At 35.7% G+C, this 19270-nt stretch overlaps 1 protein-coding gene across 1 annotated transcript in view; it reads left to right on the plus strand.

Annotated features, from left to right (window-relative positions):
• The window catches only part of Plppr1 (phospholipid phosphatase related 1), a 228986-nt gene that overhangs the window by 191393 nt on the left and 18323 nt on the right, over positions 1-19270 (plus strand). The window contains exon 4 of the mRNA XM_090329153.1: positions 10897-11029. Coding sequence (XP_090185279.1) covers positions 10897-11029 — 133 coding nt within the window. The remainder of the gene's footprint in view (positions 1-10896; positions 11030-19270) is intronic.

Genomic DNA, 19270 nt, shown 5'->3' on the forward strand with positions numbered 1-19270 from the left:
CAAATGGTAGAGCTCTAGCCTTGAGAAAGCCCAAAGACAGTGCTCAGGCCCTGAATTTAATCCCCAGGACTGGCCAAAAAAAAAAGCAACAAAAAACTGCCTAACATAGGTACTTTCAATCACTTAGAAAAATTGAGAGTTGGGATTTCAACTCCAAAATCTACATCCAAGATTCAGCACCAACTTTGATATTTCTTTGATGTTAGAGCCAACAACTTTGATATTAGATGATCAAGGCAACTATATGAACTCAAAGTGCATATTCTAGAAGTTCCAACTGTCTTGAAACAACAATCACATATGACATACAATGAGATCATAATAAAACTGGTTTATATTTTGTCAGTTATTTTACATTGATTACCTCCTCCATACAAATATCAATTACAATAATTGTCTGCGTACAAGATTATCTTTATAAGCTCTAAGGCATCCTGGTTATAACACAATAATAAAAGACATGTTAAAGAAGGTAGAAAGGACAACTTGTGGCACTTGCACCTCCTTTCCCAGAACTCTAGGCATTCCAGCATAAGAGAAACACAATCCAATTGGCAAATAAAAAGATGAAAGTGGTCCTTCACTTCTTTGGTTAAGTTAATTCCTGCATATTTATTTTGAGGCTATTACAAAAGGAGTTGCTTTCCTGATTTCAGCCTCGTTCTTCTCAGTGTTGGCAACTGGGAGAGAGCAAGGATTGACACCATCCAAAGAGAAATGTACTCTTAATCTGACTAACCTAACTGTAATCCCTCTAAGTATCACCATTAGGATAACAATAAAAACATTTTTTAATGGAAGTGAGCTGAGTACCAGTGGTTCATTCCTGTAATCCTAACTACCCAAAGGCTGAGATCTGAGGTTGGAGCCAGCCCAAGCAAGAAAATCCATGAGACTCTTACCTCCAATAAACTACTCAGAAAAAGGCAGAAGTGGTGCTGCAGCTCAAGTGGTAGTACATTATTCTTGAGCATGAAGAGGCTCAGGGATAGCACCCTGGCCCTGAGTTCAAGCTGCAAGACTGGCCTACCCTACACCCCTCCCCCCAAAAAAAAAGGATGGAAATGAAAACAAGATTATCTGGAAAACAAAACCCTAATTCTAGGCTTGTCTCTGTAATACCCAGCACCAGGCAGCCTCCATGGTCTCAGACTCAAGGCCAATACCCATGGATTAAGACTCCAGATTTAACCCAGCTCCAAGCTTCAGACATGCAATGTAAATTTGGTCTCTTATCTGCACCATCATCAGACCAATCTCAGTGGCTCTTGAATATGGAGTGAGTGACAGGCAGGACAATATTCCCAGGCCTCAGATGTACACCAGAGGCAAGCATACCAGTTGTAATAGTCATGGGCTTCAAACACTGCCTGACATTTCTGGATGGACTGACTAAATGGAGCAATCCAGTCTCTAAAGACTATAATAACTACTTGTTTCTTTAAATGCACAGACATATTACAGTCAACCTGCTCTCAAATTTTAAAATGCAGGATATCTGAATGGATTCAGTCATATACGCTTCATACAGGATTCACATTGTAGTAAGTACACACATACAAAGGGAAGGATGAAAATCAATATTCCATGCAAATGAAAACCAAAAGGAAGCTGAAGTACAGGCTGCGTATTCCTTAGTCAAAGTACCAGGTAGCAGAAATGTTTCAAACGTAGCATATTTGGGGATTACAGAATTATTGCATAAACTATATCTGAAAACCTAAAGTTCTCCAAAATCTGAAGCTTTGGGAGCACTGATACTTAAAGAGCTTCGTATTTATATTTGAGATGCTGAGCTTGTAACTACACCTATTTGTAAGTATCTATATCAAAATATATACAGAGAAATATATCAAAATATAGAAAAATAAAACCATTACATAATGGTAAAAGGAGTAACTCAGCAAGAGAATCCAAATGTTCTAAATACCAAACATTGGAGAACCTAAATACATAGGCAAATATTAAGAGCTGAAGTGAGATATAAATTGCAATATAATCATTTCAACATCTTAATTTTTAGATATTCCAATATGAAACCAAGAAAAAACATCAGATTTAAAATTCCATTCTAGGGCTGGGAGTTTGGCCTAGTGGTAGAGTGCTTGCCTAGCATGCACAAAGACCCAGGTTCAATTCCTTGGTACCACATACTTAGAAAAAGCCAGAAGTGGTGCTGAGGCTCAAGTGGTAGAGTTCTAACCTTGAGAAAAATCCAAGGACAGTCCTCAGGCCCTGAGCTTAAGCCCAGGACTGGCAAAAAAAAAATTCCATTCTAAATTAAATATATGTATATATGCATAGTAGACAAACTAGATTCCTATTCACTTTAGAATATATACTCAATATAAAGAATATATTTTACCACTATAGAACATATATTCTTCTCTAATTTATGTGATCATTCACAAGGATAGAATGTATTAGAACACAAATAATCCATAACAAATTTAAGAAGATTGAAATCCTGTTATATTTTTATCATAATGGTATAAATTTATAAATCAACAACATGAAGAACTTCACAAAATTCACAAATAGATAGAAATTAAGCAACATTATCGAGAACAACCAATGGATCTATGAGGATATTAGCAGAGAAATTTAAATTTTTCTTGAGACAATCAGTAATTTCTTTTTCTGTTGGTCACGGGGCTTGAACTCTGGGCCTGGGCACTGTCCCTGAGCTCTTCAGCTCAATGCTACCACCCTACTTCTTGAGCCACAGCACCGCTTCCAATCAGTAATTTTTTTAAAAAGATACCAACACCACAAAAGCAGCAAAAACATCTCTGAGTGAATTTTACATCTAAAATCATCTACATTAACTGGATATAGAGAAAACATAATAGATATAGAGAAACTAAATACAGATATTAACTAGATTAGAGAAAGCAACATAATATTTCACATCAAGGAACAACAACAACAACAAAAGAAAAACCCAAGTGGGCCTAGAGTTTGGCCTAGTGGTAGAGTGCTGCTTAGCATGCACTAAGACCCAGGTTCGATTCCTCAGTACCCCATATATAGAAAAAGACTGGGAATGGTGCTGTGGCTCCAGGGATAGAACACTAGCCTTGGGAAAGCCCAAGGACAGTGCTCAGGCCCTGAGTTCAAGGCCCAGGACTGGCAAAAAAGAAGAAAAGCCCATATTAAAGAGAAAGATACATAAGTATAAGAGAGGCATAATGGAACATAGACTAGTAAACATAAACTAATCATGTGTATGGGAACACATTGAACATTTTTACAACTGGTATACACTGCTTAAAAAAGAAAACTGATAATGATTTTTAAATGAAGCTTACTGAATGAAGTGTATGTTGCATTATAGAGTTAAATAGTTATAACATTACATAAGAGACAAAACCATCACAAAAATTTATAGAAAAATGAGTAAACTGAAAGACATTTCATGTCCATGGACTGCAAGAATTTATTTATTTTTTTATTGGTATTGTAGAGCCAAAGTATGGAGGGGTTACAGTTTCATGAATTAGGTAAAGAATAATGAGTACAAGGAATTTACATACATTTTAATATGTCCACATTACTCAAAGCAGTCTTCAAATTCAGTATAATTCCTGTCAATATACCAATGATATTTTTCAGAGAAATAGAAAAGAATGTTAAAATTCATCCAAGACTACAAAAGTTCCTTGATGGTGAAAGATGAGTGAACATGCAGATGAACATGAGCAAAAAGAACAAAGCCAAAGGTATCATACTACCTGATGTCACAGCACTGCACGAAGTTACAGTAACCAGAGTAGCATTGACACTAGTACAAAAACAATAACTAGACCAATGGAAAAAAGACCAAAGAACAGTGTTAGCAAAAGCGTGGAAAACAGGGTGTTTCTGTATGCTCTTAGGAATATATTTTATTGTATCCTACAAAGTATATGAAAATGTGTGATCATTATGGAAAATATGGAGCTTTCTTTAAAAATAAATATAGAACTAGCATAATATTTAGCAATTTAAATTTGTGGCATATAATCAAAAGAAATAAATGAAATTAGTATGACAAAGGTAGCAAATGAATCTTATTTAAGATGCTTATTACCAATTAACCAGTAAAGAAAAAACCAGAACTGGAAATATGACTTGAGAGTTAAAGCACCATGGGTAAGCCAAAAAAAAGGTGAGAGCACAAGGCTTAGAGTTCAAGAACTAATATCAGCATGTGCGCGCACACACACACACACACACACACACACACACACACACACACACACATACACACATATATACACGCAATGATAAATGATAGAAATAGATATATAGATAGACAGACTGGTTAGGGGCATGGCACAATTTTATGGTACTCAACTTTCAAATGTGATGCTCGAAATTCAAACTGTAGTGCTATCAATAATAAATAAATAAATAAAATGGTAGATTTTAAAGACAACACAGAGAAATGATGTACTATGCTTCAGAGTTGTTTATACATTTGCCATTTGGGTTTCCATATGTGAAATATAACTATCAAGATACAACAGATGCTCTCAATTACTTTGAGTATATTTACTATTATCTAAAGGTTATATGTTACTCACACTTTAGCTGGCATAGTAGGGAAACCAAAATTCACCAAAGGAATTTATTTGTGGTTCATTCATTGCCAAAGCTAGCTTGGCCTTGACCATTTGTCACTGGAGGACTCCCTGATTTGCCATGATTAATAGAATGTTTGCTAGCCAACAATCAGAAAGGCCCAAATAGGCAGGCAAAGCAGCCAGGAATGAGCACATGGAGGATCCCACATGCCCCAGCTGCTCTCTGAGTAGAGTGATAGATTGAGACAGAGTGGAATGGCAGAGGTACAGATGGAGAAACCCTATCATTGCCAAAACCAGAGTCACAAATCTGCCATCATGGGCAAAATGGTATCCAATATGGGTTGCCTTGACAGAAAGAAGAAAGACACTTTACCTTCACCATCTTTCATTGTCCAGGCAGAACTACACTGTAGGACCCAATGAATGTAAAAACAGTATCCTATTTTCCTAATGGAAAATTGTTGTTCTTGAAGCTCACTCTGTAGCCACGAGAGCTGGATTGTTTTATCAGCCACCTTTGTGTCCGTAGTAGGTTTCCTAAAAACCAGGAATAGCTCAGTGCAATTTGATTATAAAATGACATAACCCCCTTGCTTGTCCTTCTTCCCCTCATTTCCTTCTTCACTCTTCCTTCCTTTTTTCTTCCTTCTTTCATGTTTTCCCTTTCCTTCCTTTTTCCCTTATTAACTTCCTTCCTTTCTACCTATCTACCTACCTACCTACACAATTTTGTGTTACTTATTTCTAGTGACATTCCTAGAATGGTCACTTTAATAGAGAGTATGCATGTTTGGGGTTTCCAAAATGACTAAGGCATGCAATGATTTCTTTTCTTATTGTCAGTTCTCATTTATTGGTCAGTCTGCATCTTGTCTCTCCTCTCCCTAGCTTACTTTTTTTTCTGGTCATGGGGCTTGAATTCTGGGCCTAGTTGCTGTCCCTGAGCTCCTTTACTTAAGGGCATTCTGCCACTTTCAGCCACAGGTCCATTTCTGGTTTTTGAGTGATTAATTATAGATAAGATTATCATGGGGACTTTTCTGCTCAGGCTGGCTTCAAGCCACAATCTTCTTATCTGAGCCTCAAGTAGCTAGGATTACAGGCATGAGCTACTACTGGTGCCTGGCCAGTTTACTTTTTAAATGTGTGTAATTTCCAGATAGTTCTAAAGTAAAAAATGGACTTTTTTCTACTGTCTTACAAAATCACTTAAGGTAAGACATGTAGGATTTGTTCCACACACAACAAGCAACTCTATCTAGCACATGCCAAGTACTCAGCCTGTGTTTTAACTCAATTCTGAACCAATCCACCTGGAGTTAGCTTCAGATTACATGAGTTGAGGGCACAGTCTCACAGTCATACAAAATCTAAAACCACTCACTTGACCTATAATTCTGGGAATTATAATTCTGAACCCCATGGTTCCCTTCTCAAGTCCAATCCATTCCTAGGCCTGCAAAACTCAAGGTATCACTCGACTAATAGACAGACAATGGTCAGATAAAAAGATGTGTAGGTCACAGCATAAGGAAATGACCATGGAGCTTCCATGCCTTCTCTACCATGTCATTATCCAGGAACCTCCTCCATATATTCAACAGTCCAAAAGCTCTTAGAACTCAGTCTTTTGGGGATTTCATGGAGACTTCATCCCATAGGTATAACTCACTATGGGTGATGAGCTCAACTTTCAGTCGCTCTCCCTTCCTCAAATGTGGAGTGTGGATGGAAGTGATAATTCTCTAGTCACATGGTTGATTGTCCCACAGCCTTAGGAGCCTATCACAGTCATCCCATGAGAATCCAAGAGGCTCTGAGTAGCTCACAATGATCCGAATAGCTCTGTCTCAGGACTTGGGGCCAGAGAATAATCTGAATATTGTAGAGAATATCATCTGTTCATTTTCAGGTTCTCTTTATTAGTAAGACCTTTAAATCGAGCTTTTATTCATTCAATAAATATTAATTAAGTCTACCACATGTCAGGTTCTGTTCTAGGCAATCTACAGAAAATGTAAGTAGAAATGATTCTTCAAGGCTATCACAGTCAAATCAAGAGTGATATATATAGGGGCCGGGAGTTTGGCCTAGTGGTAATGTGCTTGCCTAGCATGCACGAAGACCCGGGTTCGATTCCTCGGTACCACATACATAGAAAAAAAGCTGAAAATGGTGCTGAGGCTCAAGGGTAGAGCTCTAGCCTTGAGAAAATCCAAGGACAGTGCTCAGGCCCTGAGCTTAAGCCCAGGACTGGAAAAAAAAGAGTGATATATATATATATGTATACATATATATATATATATATATCAGCAATACCTACAATTATTTGGGTGGAAGTCAGGACAGAGAGCCATGCAATGTGCTATGAAAGCTACAGTAAGTTGGGGGTCTCCTTTTGCCTGAGGAGATCTGGGAAAGGCATCACCAAAAGTAATGATATTTCCACTGGGTCTAAAAAAGATAAATAATAGAAAATTTTCTTCTTTTTAGTCTGGTTCACTAAACATATATCCTATGAGGTCTGCATTAATCTGATAAGCTTCATTCATTCAACATTAAGTAACTACTATGGACTTTATGTTAGGACAGCCTCTGAGGTATAGCAGATAAAAATAGAAACACAAAGTAAGAAATTAACATAAATAAAAATAGATCATCAATCTGTAGGACTAGGGAAAGTTCCCTCAAGGGGAATACTCTTTCATTTGTGTGAGCATGCATATATCTAAATAACTCCATCTGTTCATTAAGAAGAATCATTCCATAATTCAGTAATGCATGAGCATTAGGGATGATCAAAGCCCCTTGGCACTTACTTTGGCAGAAATATGCTTTACAAAGAAATGGGCTACTTAAAGCTATCCAAATATTTCTTCATGGAAAAACATCAATTCACTGTTAATTGCAAGGAATATTAAGGGGTAAAGCATTTCTAGCTCTCTCAGCCATTCCTCCAACCTGCCTTTTGCTCTGGTTATTTTTGAGATACTGTGTAACATTTAGTCGAAGGCTGCCTGTACAGCAGTCCTATTTATACTGCTTGCCTTAGCTGGATTGACAGACATATGCCACTATACCCAGCTTTTTCTGTAAAGATTGGACCTCATCAACATTTTGCTGGAAGCTATGAATCATGATCTTTCTGCTCTCTGCCTCCCGAGCAGCTAGAATTACAGGCTGAACCACCACAACCACTCTGATTTTACAAGTTCTTTATTTGTATATGCTCCTGTAAATTGTTTTCAAGTAGATGAAGTCTTTTACTTATCTTAGAATCTGCTTCTCCAGTAACCTGGCAAAATGTGTGTGTATGTGTGTTATTAGTACTGGCATTTGAACCCAGGGACTAGGTACTGTCCCTGAGGGGTTTTTTTGTTTGTTTGCTTGCTTGCTTTTTTTTGCTCAAGGCTAGTCCTCTATCACTTTGAGCTACCACTCCAGTTCCTGTGTTTTGGGGTGTGTGTGTGTGTGTGTGTGTGTGTGTGTGTGTGTGCTTTTAAGTGGAGATTAAGTGTCATATTGACTTACCTGCTCTGGCTCATTTTAAACTGATATCCTCAAATCGTAGCTAAAATGACAAGTATGAGCCACCAGCGAAGTATGTTTTTAATAATACCATAGCAGTAGTAATAATGATGATAATGACCATGTTGGCACTATTGTTATTGATTTAATAACAACTTCATCTCCTTCTATAGTACATATTTGCTGTAACTGTTCTACATAGTTCACATATATGTACATATACATTATACAGTACATATTTGTGTGGCTATATATGTGTGTGTGTGTATGATTAAACTTAGAATTACTGCTATCCTTATTTCATCTTTAAAATAACAAGGCCTAAAGTTGTTAAATAATGAGAAAATAACTTCAGAAGCAGCAAAACCAGTTTTGAAGCCTGGGAAAAACTGTCTTCAGTCCTTTTTCTCTACCATTCTACTTGAGCACAATAGTGACTCAATGAAACTGCTTGGTGTGCATTTAATATCAAGGACACCGGGAGATAAATAGGTTACGTGCAGTATCCTTTAACTGCTCAAAGACTCATATACTCCTAGTATAGTATGAGATACAGGTGCGGTGGAAACACATCCATTGGCCACACTCCAGAGCTGCCTCAGGTACCATCTGTCTGCATGTGACCAACTTCCTGACATAAAGGAAAGGAAAAAAAAGAACACATAAATGACTACACATATGTTTTTCAAAGTATTATCATCTCCATCCATGCAAACAGATGGTCCATGATAACAAGGAGAATGCAAACCATGGGCATTCTTTTTTTTTCGATTTGCGTTTTATTTACATATATTTTATTGTAATTAATGGAAGAATTACATTAGATTCACCAGATAAAAGGCGCATTACTTCACAAACATTGATACCCTTTCTCATGTTTTGGTCCCCATTTCCTTCCCCAGACCCCCACCCTTCAACTTGTTTTCCCCCCTTCCTTATCCGATTTCAAATAACCGAATAAACATATATACAATATATCAGATAACAAGGTAAAATACTGTAACAATATGAGATAACCTAGGGACAGTGAAAAAGATAAGAAGTAATAGTATATCATTATATGGCTTTTGTTTCTATATCCTGGAGGTCCTTTCATTTAGCGTCATACTATATGGCCTTAAGTATCTAGGTTTTGCTCTACTGTAAACCTCTGCTAGGAGAGACCAAGAATCATGGGAATTCTTATAACGTGGATCATTTATTTCTTAAAATCACAGGCCTGTGTATAACAAAGGAAAACATGGTCTTCAAAAAATGGTTATGTCTCAATGATGCCTCTAGTAATATAGATGTAGGATACTACTGTATCATCCCTCTGTCAATATAAAATACCTTATACCTGCTTTATGATACGTAGTAGTGACTGTGCTTTATCAGAGCTGTTTTTAATGATGTTACTCAAGGATGTTTTCTTTCCAGATGATGATTGAGAAACTAATAAAAAAAAATGGTGCCAGGTACCACAACAGTAACAGACCTTCGCATTTTTCTGGGGTTTTGTTTTTTTATCTTTTTCTTTGTATTAATGGAGTGTGCTGGATGTCTAATTTTGTTCAGACGACTACAGAACCTGGAAAAGTTGTTGCTGCTATCAATGTATAACATACTGCTATTATTGATCTTTTTGTATAAATGTAAATATATATACATATATAAAATTTGAATTTTTGGAAACTTTAGCTGTGCTGTCAACTTTGGAACAAGTATCCCAGTTTACTGTATTGAGTTGGCATCGTAGAGAAATTAATAGTTATATTGGTCTAAAAACATTAAACTTATTTTTTTCATTTGTACAGTGGTAAACACACTATTAAATATGTAAGGTCTTATCTATGTGAGTTTGATTACAGAAATTAATAAAGTATTCTCTAAACAAAAAAGTTTACATTAAGATTATGAAGATTAATAAAACAGCATATAATGTTATGGGAAGTTTGGAACTCACTCTCAGCTTTACATATCCCACCTGTGTGCTTTTGAGGACATTTACCTCTCCAGTAAAGCACAGGTCATGATGCATCTCTATACGAGGATGAGCATGGTGTTATTCTAAAATACCTAGTACTAAGGTTTCAGTAGATGCTGTAAGCAACTTTTTATTCTCTATGATGGGCCTCTGTCTTTAGTTGTAGTAGTGTCAGGGCTTGTTAAAACTTATCTCAGGCCAATGTATTGCTAGTCACAATATCAATAATTTAAAATTTTAAGATGAGATCCAGACTGTCCTATCAAGGAACTTACGATTCACAAAGGGACATGATAATTTAACCAGTATGTTGATGAGTTCAAGGAAACAAGAGATAAGTGTCAAGTAAGTGCCATGGACAATCAACCATTTGAGAGTAGAAGAAAGGTGCCATAGTAAACAGAATGAAATGAGGATTTATAATGCAAACAATGATATTTTCCACATAATAAAAATTTATTGTGACACAATGTTTATATGCAGTCTTCTCAGGTGCATTGGCTGTCTGAATTGTACAGACATTGTTTCAAAAAATCAGTCCTATCATAAGCTTTATCATATATTCAGTTACAATTTATTTCAATTTATGTTTTGTGTGATGCTGAATTTAATGTCATGCCCTGAACTCTGTCTGCAATGATTAATTTTGCTTTCTCTATTTTTTTCTGAAGAATCAACACAGATTAGTATCTTAACTCCTCTTACCTCCAATATACCTTTTCAAAGAACTGTGAATTCTCAAAAGTTTTGCTTGAAATTATATGCATAAATATATAACTTCTTAATTCAGTAATTCTCCAGCTTGACATTCCTTAAACATTCCTTCCCTAGATTTTTATTGGCGAGCTATCCATGTATTTCATAAAGTCAACAAGGGAATCCCTGATTGCTGAGGAGAAAACAATTCTAACTGGAGAATGCTGTTACCTGAACCCATTATTACGAAGGATCATTAGATTCATAGGTGAGTCACAAGAATCTGCTAAACTAAGTGTTCTTGTATCGGTAAAACTTACTAAGCATGGTGAAAACAGTGGATGAAATAAATCTATGAAATGATCACTTTTAAAAAACAAAAGCCTCCATGACTTTTCTAAGAAGGATAGAAATTTAGCCCCATTCTAATGCCAAGTCTGACCCTTGAAGTAAAGATTTCTAGTGTTCTTAATATAACCTGCAGAGCCCTTCATGAACTTGAGATTCAAGAGGACCCTCAAAGGATTAGGAGATGCTTTGATTCAGACCCTGTTCCTGTGCTGTGCATGCTTAAAACATTCCCTTGTTATTCCCTCACCAGAAAAGCTATCCAAATCCTACTTCTCCTACTCATTGTTCAGCATGTTGATTAAACATTACCTGTCTGCCCCATCCACACAACTACTAGCTAACCTTGTCTTCTGAGGCCACACTACATCTTTTACAGGCAATTACTCTATTAATGCTACTCCTAATGATTTGTGATTCTAGGAAAGCAGAGATTGTATCTTGATCCTCACATCAACGGTTTGCTGGACAGAACGTGGCATATAGATTTTCAGTGTGAGAAATGGTGGAACTAGTTTTTGTTTTGTTTTGGTTTGAGTTGAATACATAGCAACCATAAATAGTTAAATCATATCTATTTATTCATATATATACATATATATGACTAACCCTAATTACAGACTTTTTGATTCTTCAATATCCATTTGCCTCATTTTAAATGACCTTTATTAGCAGTCTTAAGCTTAGCTCTATGATGTTGAAGTATACACAAAGAAGACAGCTTATCAAAGAAAGTCTGAGAAGTATATTGTAATATGTTGTAGTACTGGAGGTAGAGAAGTGGCAAGGAATCTGACTTGAGAAAGATAACAATATTTCTCAGTATCTATAATAAAAAGGACATTATTCAGAAAATGAAGAAAATGTGTTTCTTGGAATCAACATCTTTTAAATGTTTTCTTTGACAAAAATTCAAGTAAAATAAGGTAATAATCAAGACATATTAGGAACATTATTGCCAAGAGTTTAATTGTCTTTTTTCTAGCCCAGTAGCCACCAAAATGCATGCAATTACCTTTGGAAAGCCACAGCTATTTCAGATAACTATTCTAATTAAGCTGAAATGACACAACTTTTCTCTTGCAATTTATATAATTATTCTAGAATCCATTATAAATATTATTTCCCAACCAATCAGATTTACATTGCAATACATTTTGTTAAGAAAATACTGTTTTATGTAGCCAACAATGGGGGGGAAATGGTATTCTTCTAAGAGTAAATTCATATGCCCTTTCTGAAGTACAAGTTGGCAGCCTATTTTAGTATTCTTAGAAATATTCCTTCCTGCTTTAAGAGAAAAAAGTGAAACATACGTGCCTTAAATTATACAAGGAAATTTGATGAGACTGATTTGGGAAGGAGGAAGAGTGAGAAAGGAGAATGATAGAGGGGTATGATCAAGAAACCTTCCTTATGTAAATGGAGTTGTTAAAAAAAAAGACACCACCCATACAACTAATTGATGACAATAGAAACAATTTTCTTTTACTCTTGGAATACACGTCAAGTAATATATCATAAGGTAACAGAATTAAAAGTAATTTTATAGACTAAAACTATTTTGTCATAATAAAAGTTATAAGTATCTAATGGAAGCAAGTTATAAGTATCTAATGGAAGCACTTTTATATAATGCTACCAACATAAGTTGTAGTCTGAAAAAATATTAGGAATATTTATTGAATGGAGATTATTTATGGCATACTGTGTGAAAAAGCTGGGACTTGTCTATGTTTATAAACAAAAAAAATGTTACAGCCAGTGTGTAGTGGTGCATAGCACTCTGGAAGCTTGAGGGAGTGTGAGTTGACTACATAGTAACATTTTATTTCTTGTGTGTGTGTGTGGACTCAAGTTTCAGTTTTTAGTTAACACTGGAAGTTGACTGACCTTCACTTTAGTTGTTGACTAATATGTGAGTGATTTTCTTTTTCTTTCATTTTTGTCTCATAATTTCCATTTGTTTAATCATGAATAGGTGTAATTTTCTAAGTAGAAGAGGAGCTAAAGATTATTTAAGATATATGTGACAAAACAAAGATTATTGATCAACTAGAGGGCCTTCAAAGTAGAAAGGAGAGGTGAAAATGCCCTCTAGCTCTCTGACTCTTGTTTTCTCTAATCTTTATTGGATAGTCCTGATCTATGTCAAAGACCCAAATCAAACTGTAAATGAGAAAATGAGAAGGTAAAACATTTAAATTAAACCATCTCCTCCTCCAGAAAAATGCTAATGTTTATTGACCTTGATGAAATAGGTTGAATTCTTATGATCCAGAAGTCGAACAATAAAATGTTCTCCAAGCTTCTTTTCTCATTAGGGAATGTTTGACTGGTCTTTTAGGTGTTAAATATAATCCTTCTTAGCTAAACTCATCTACCCCTTTCTAAACCACTGTGTGTTTTCTGAGGTCATATTTATAGGGTATAGGGGAAGGGAGAAAAGATAGAACTGCAAATTTTACCACATTCTCTAAAAACAAAGGTAAGCAAATTAGCAAGTTTTTAGACCTTTCCTTTTCCTGATTTCCCCCTCTCCATTCTTTTCCCTTCCATAAAGCTGCATTCCACCATTTGGGAACAGCAATCCACAGATTTACATTCTCCAGGAAGATAAGCCTATGGCATAACATTTTTAGCAGCAAAGATATAAAGAAGTCACATTTTCCCACAAATATATAAAAGTAGATTAGATTCTGTTCAATTCTATTCATTCAATTGAGCACTGGTATCTTGTAGCTGTAATCCTAGCAACACAGGAGGTTGAGATATGAAGATGGATGTATTATGGTTCAAAGACAACACAGGCTGGAAAGTCCTTGAGATTCTTATCCAATTAACCACCAAAAAGTGAAAAGTGGAGTTGTAAGCTGGGTGTGGTGGCTCACCTGTATTCCTAGCTACTCAGGAGGATGAGATCTGAGGATCAAGGTTTAAAGCCAGCCCAGGCACTAAAACCCATGAGACTTTTATCTCCAGTTAACCACTAGAACACCGGAAGTGATGCTGTGGCTCCAGGGATAGAGCAGTAGCTTTGAGCTGAAGAGCTGAGGGACAGTGCCTAGGCCCAGAGTTCAAAGGTGGAGTGCCAGTCTTAAGCAAGAAAGCTGAAGACAGCACACAGTACTGGCACACACACACACACACAAACACAAATTCTATTCATTCAAATCAGTAAACTATACTTGTATATATCAATTATTAAAGATAATATTTAGATTTACTATTGAAAAGGAAGAAATAGAAATCATAGGTGCAGTTTGCATGCCAAATTAGCTGCTTTCTTTGGAGTCAATGAAAAAACCGCTAATCCAGACATGCCAAGATTCGAATGTCTATTAATAGTTAAAATAGCCTGTCCTACAGAAATTAACTATTATGGTCTTTTTTAAAATTATATTTTTATTATCTTTAAGTAGTTGTATGAAAGGGTTACCATTCAACAAAACAGTGTTTGAATACACTGTATCTTGATTTATAATCACTGCTTTTCTCTTTTTCCCTCACCCTCCCAATCTAACCCCTCCTCTTAATTTTCCTAGTTTCACTGAGTATACATTAAATATTATAAATAAATTTCCCCCTTCTTTTCTTCATTTGTCTAACCCCCTCTGTTTGCCTGCCCCATATACACATCTTTCCAATGCCAGTCTCCTGGTTTTTGTTTTGCTTCACTGTCAGTTTTTCATTACTTCTAATGGATCTGTTTAAATGGTTTTATATTGTCTTAGCTCATTTTGATACATTGCTGTTATCTAGAAATGCATTCACTTCTGCCATATTATCCGTTGGTTTGGCACAAAGTTTTGCTAAGTATTCCCTGATAATATTCTGAATTTTACTCATATCTCTTGTAATGTCCTTTTTTTCTCTCTGATATTATTTATTTGTGTGGCTTTTCTTTTTCTTTGATCAGGTTTGCTAAAGGCTTTTCAATTTTGTCTTTATTTTTCAAAGAACCAGACTTTTGTTTTGTGGATTCTTTGTATAATTCTTTCAGTTTCTAATTCATTTATTTCTGACTAATCCTTATTGTTTCTTTTTGTCTGCTGGTTTTATATTTTCCTTGTTTTTGTTTTTTCTAGGAGCTTGAGGCATATCATTAGAGTATTAATTTGAGATTTCCCTAATTTGCTGTTGTAGATGCCCATAGCTGTAAACTTAACTTGGAGTACTACCTTAGCTATGTCTCCCAGGTTCTGGTATATCATGTGTTTGTATATACTGGATGAAAACTTGGGGATTTCCCTTCCTATCTCTTCAATGACCCCTGATCATTGAGCAGTGTGTTGTTACAGTCTCCATGAATTTGAATATTTCCTGTGGTGTATTTTGCCATTAAACTCTAATTTTATTATGATCTGATAGGATACAAGGGTAATTACAACTCTCTAAAATTTTTAAGACTTGCTTTATGACCTGTGCTTTTAGACCTATGGCCTATTTTAGAAAATATTTCATGGGCTGTCAAGAAGAAAGTATAATATACAGCTGCAGAGTAAAATATTCTGTAGATATTTTAGGTCCAGTTGGCTGTACAGTCAATTCACTCTAAGGTTTCTTTACTGAGTGTGTGACTGGATAATCTATCCATTGGTGACAATGATATGTTGAAGTCTCCAATAATGCTTGTGTTTGGATCTATGTCCATTCTGAAGTACTAATGCTTGGTTGACAATGTTAAGTTCATAGATGCAAAGAATTGCTAAGAACATTAAGAATAGTTATGTGGTTCTAATGGAGTTTCCTTTATTACTATGATATATCCTTCTTCATCTCTTCTAAGTCATTTTAATTTGAAATCTTCTTTATGAGCGATTAGTACCACTACCCCAGCTTACTTATGAAGACCATTTACTTGAAAAACTATTTCAGCTTGAGCAGATATTTGGTTTTGTTCGTTAGATGTATCTCTTGTGGACAGCAGATAGTTGAGTCTTACCTTTTGATCCAACTAGCTAATCTATGACTTTTGGTTAGACAACTTAGACCATTAATATTGAGTGTTAGAATTGAGAAATATGTGGTAGATCCTATCATATTATTCTGGAATTTGTTGTGTTGTTTCTTTGATTTCTCATGTTTATCTGCTCATACGTTAGGGTTTGTTTCTTCTTCCTCTTTCATGTTTATGTGGATCCTCTGTATACAGGATGTATTTTAGTATTTTCTATAATGCTGGCTTGGTTGTTTTATTTTTGTTTGTCATGGAATGTTTTCATTTGCCTTTCAGTTATGAATGAAATCTTGGCTGGATATAGTACTCTCATTTGAAAGTTGTTTGCTTTCAGTGTTTGAAATACATCACACCAAACCCACTTTGGTTTAAAGGTTTCTGCTGAGAAATCTGCTGTTATTCCCTAATAACTAACTTGTCTTTTGTCTCTTACAGCCTTAAGTATCACCTCTTTATAATATTTTTGTCATGATGTATTGATGAAAAGTTCTGTGGTATTCTGGTCTACTATACCTGGATGGGCTTCTCTCTTACAAGATTTGGAAAGTTTTCTGCTATTATTCTATTAAATATATTTTTTTATAACTTTAACTATCTTCTCCTTCCTCAATACCTATCAGCTGCAAATTGGATCTTTTACTTGAGTCATAAAGTTCTTGTAGACTTTTACTGCTTCTTGGAGGCGGGAGAAGGGTGTTGTGTTTATTTCCTCTCTATTTATTATATTTATGCTACCTCCAAGCCCAGGGGCTCTGTCTTCCATGTCATTTTCTACCTTATCCATCTACCTTTGGTTTGATCATTTTTTTCAAGATTTTTATCTCTTTTCAAGTCTTGTATTGACTTCTTCACTTCAATAATTGGTTTATATGTACCTTCTTTGATTTCTTCTAGGCCAATAGCTATACTTTCACTGGAACTCCTTTGCATTTTCTTGGAATTCATTTAGCTTATTGTGTTCCCCATGCTTCCTTCTATTACTCTTTGATTAACCTCATCACCTTCATAAAAGTCATTGTAGAGCTTGTGTCTTTTTATTCAGATGTTTTCAGCAGCAGCTCTTTGAGCCCAGTTTGTGAGTTTTCTTCTAGTTCACTATCATTTTGTTCCATAGTTGCATATGGTTCCATCGTTGTTTATGTTTTTGTTCTATCTCCTTAATTTCTCATGTGTTTCATCTTTCTGTGACAGGCTTTACCCATTTGAAACCTTTTTGTAATTGACTTTCCAGTGCCCAAAGTCTTCTTGATGGACTGTTCTCTGTTGACCAGGTGTTGGATGGTGTTTTAAGGCATGTTTCTTTTCTGATGTGGGGTGTATGTCAACTCTAGTACCCTATCCCAATTTAGATAGATTGAAATCTTACAAACTAGAATGTACTGTCCATTTTCTTTATACCTCCAGTCTCAACTTGTGGTCAGGTTAGGGTAAGAGTTCAGCTCTTTGGGGTAGGCGGGGGTGAGGCAAGAAGTACGGCATAAGGTAGGTAGTGAATCTGTTGGTATAGAGATTAGTTGTGATGGGGAGCAGTGATGTGAGGACTTACATGTAATACCAAAGAGTAGGATTCTAAGAGAGGGAAGGAGAGGGAAGAAATACTATTCCAGAAGGATGAGTGGAGAGAGAGAGAGAGACAGAGACAGAGACAGAGACAGAGAGACAGAAAGAGACAGAGAGAAAGAGCGCGCACACAGAACTAGAGAACTGGCTCTGCAGCACACAGGCCCAAGCCATGGATCTACAAAGTGGTTAGGATTTTTGCTTGCTTTTTCTCATCTTTCAGAACATTAAGATTTGATACTTTGTGATTCACACTAAATTCTATTTATAATTTTCCTGGTTTCCTCTCTTGAGCTGGGTTTCCCTGCTAAAACCCTGTTTCTTTAATTGATCAGAGGAAGCTCTGTTTTTTCCCTGTCACTACTTCACAATCTTCCAAGAATCCCTTATTATAGTCATTTCATTGAGTATCATTTAAGTATCCCATTATTACTTCTAATGCTATTTCCAGTAAAAATTTAATTAAATACTAGGTAATTCATTGCCATTTAGGTCAAGTCTAAGGATTAAATGGCACTGGACAGAATATCAAATACCATAGTAAACCATTAATTAATGTAACCCTAATTAATTGGCATAAATTAAATGTGATCTAAATGAAGCATGAATATTTCAAATGCAGCTTCAAAGGTCATGGTGTTTTATAGTTGTAAGAATTGATAGCCAGAGACAAGTTGAATGTCAGCCCTTTTGAGAATTAATTCTTCTCAATTTTCAAAATCATTTAAATGTATTTCATCTGAAAAGAAAACAGTCTTTGTTCGGCTTAACCAGTGTATTTGGGCTTTCATTTAGCATTTATGATTAAAATATGGGCAAAGGACTAGTCATGTTTATTCAATTTTCAACCAATAGTTGAGCATTAATAACATGTACTGAATAAATTGGAAAAACTTAATTAATCAAATGGAGTGGAATTTTCACTCTTTGAGTTTGTATTCTTGTAGAGAATTGATATAGATATTAAGGATATATTTATACATATTAAGGAAAATAACTAAATCATAGACCCTGTTTGATCATATTTTATAGACAAATATAATTAGGGAAATGAAATAAGGAATCACTATATTCTAAATGGAGAGGAAAGCTCCCATATTATGAGCATTGTCTGTAGTCAACCATGATGTGAGTGAAAGAATAATTGAGATAAATGATCCCAGGGAATCAAGGATCCAGGAAACTGTATTCACTGAAGTTCAACTCCCTCGGGTCATCTAAAAACAAGTCACAGAGTCCAGGCATCTAACTTAGTTTCTGAACCATAAGTCCAGACTGTAAAAGAAAAATATCAGGAGAAAAGCAAGATAAACAGACATAAGCAGATGGAGACATTTCTAGAATTTAACAATAGGAACCAGAGTTGAAGCTCAGGTACATAGATCAGGAAGAAAGATTCAGGATTCAGGATTCAGGATGGATATTAGAGGAGTATGGGTGGGGTGTTGGAATTCTAGTTTTTAAACCCCACAAGTTGAGACTAAGGTATTTGGTGCTTCCCAATAGGGAAGCCTGGTATTTCCCTACTATGAGTGGGATTCAAGAATCCAGGATGTGCAAGGTGACAAAGAAGGATCCAACTTGAGTTTTCTGCAGGTGCTTAACCAGTTCTGCCAGCACAACTTGTTGAAAAGGCTGTCT

This window comes from Megascapheus bottae, chromosome 3 (genome assembly GCF_031878675.1).
Source record: "Megascapheus bottae isolate mThoBot1 chromosome 3, mThoBot2.hap1, whole genome shotgun sequence".
Lineage (NCBI taxonomy): Eukaryota > Metazoa > Chordata > Mammalia > Rodentia > Geomyidae > Megascapheus > Megascapheus bottae.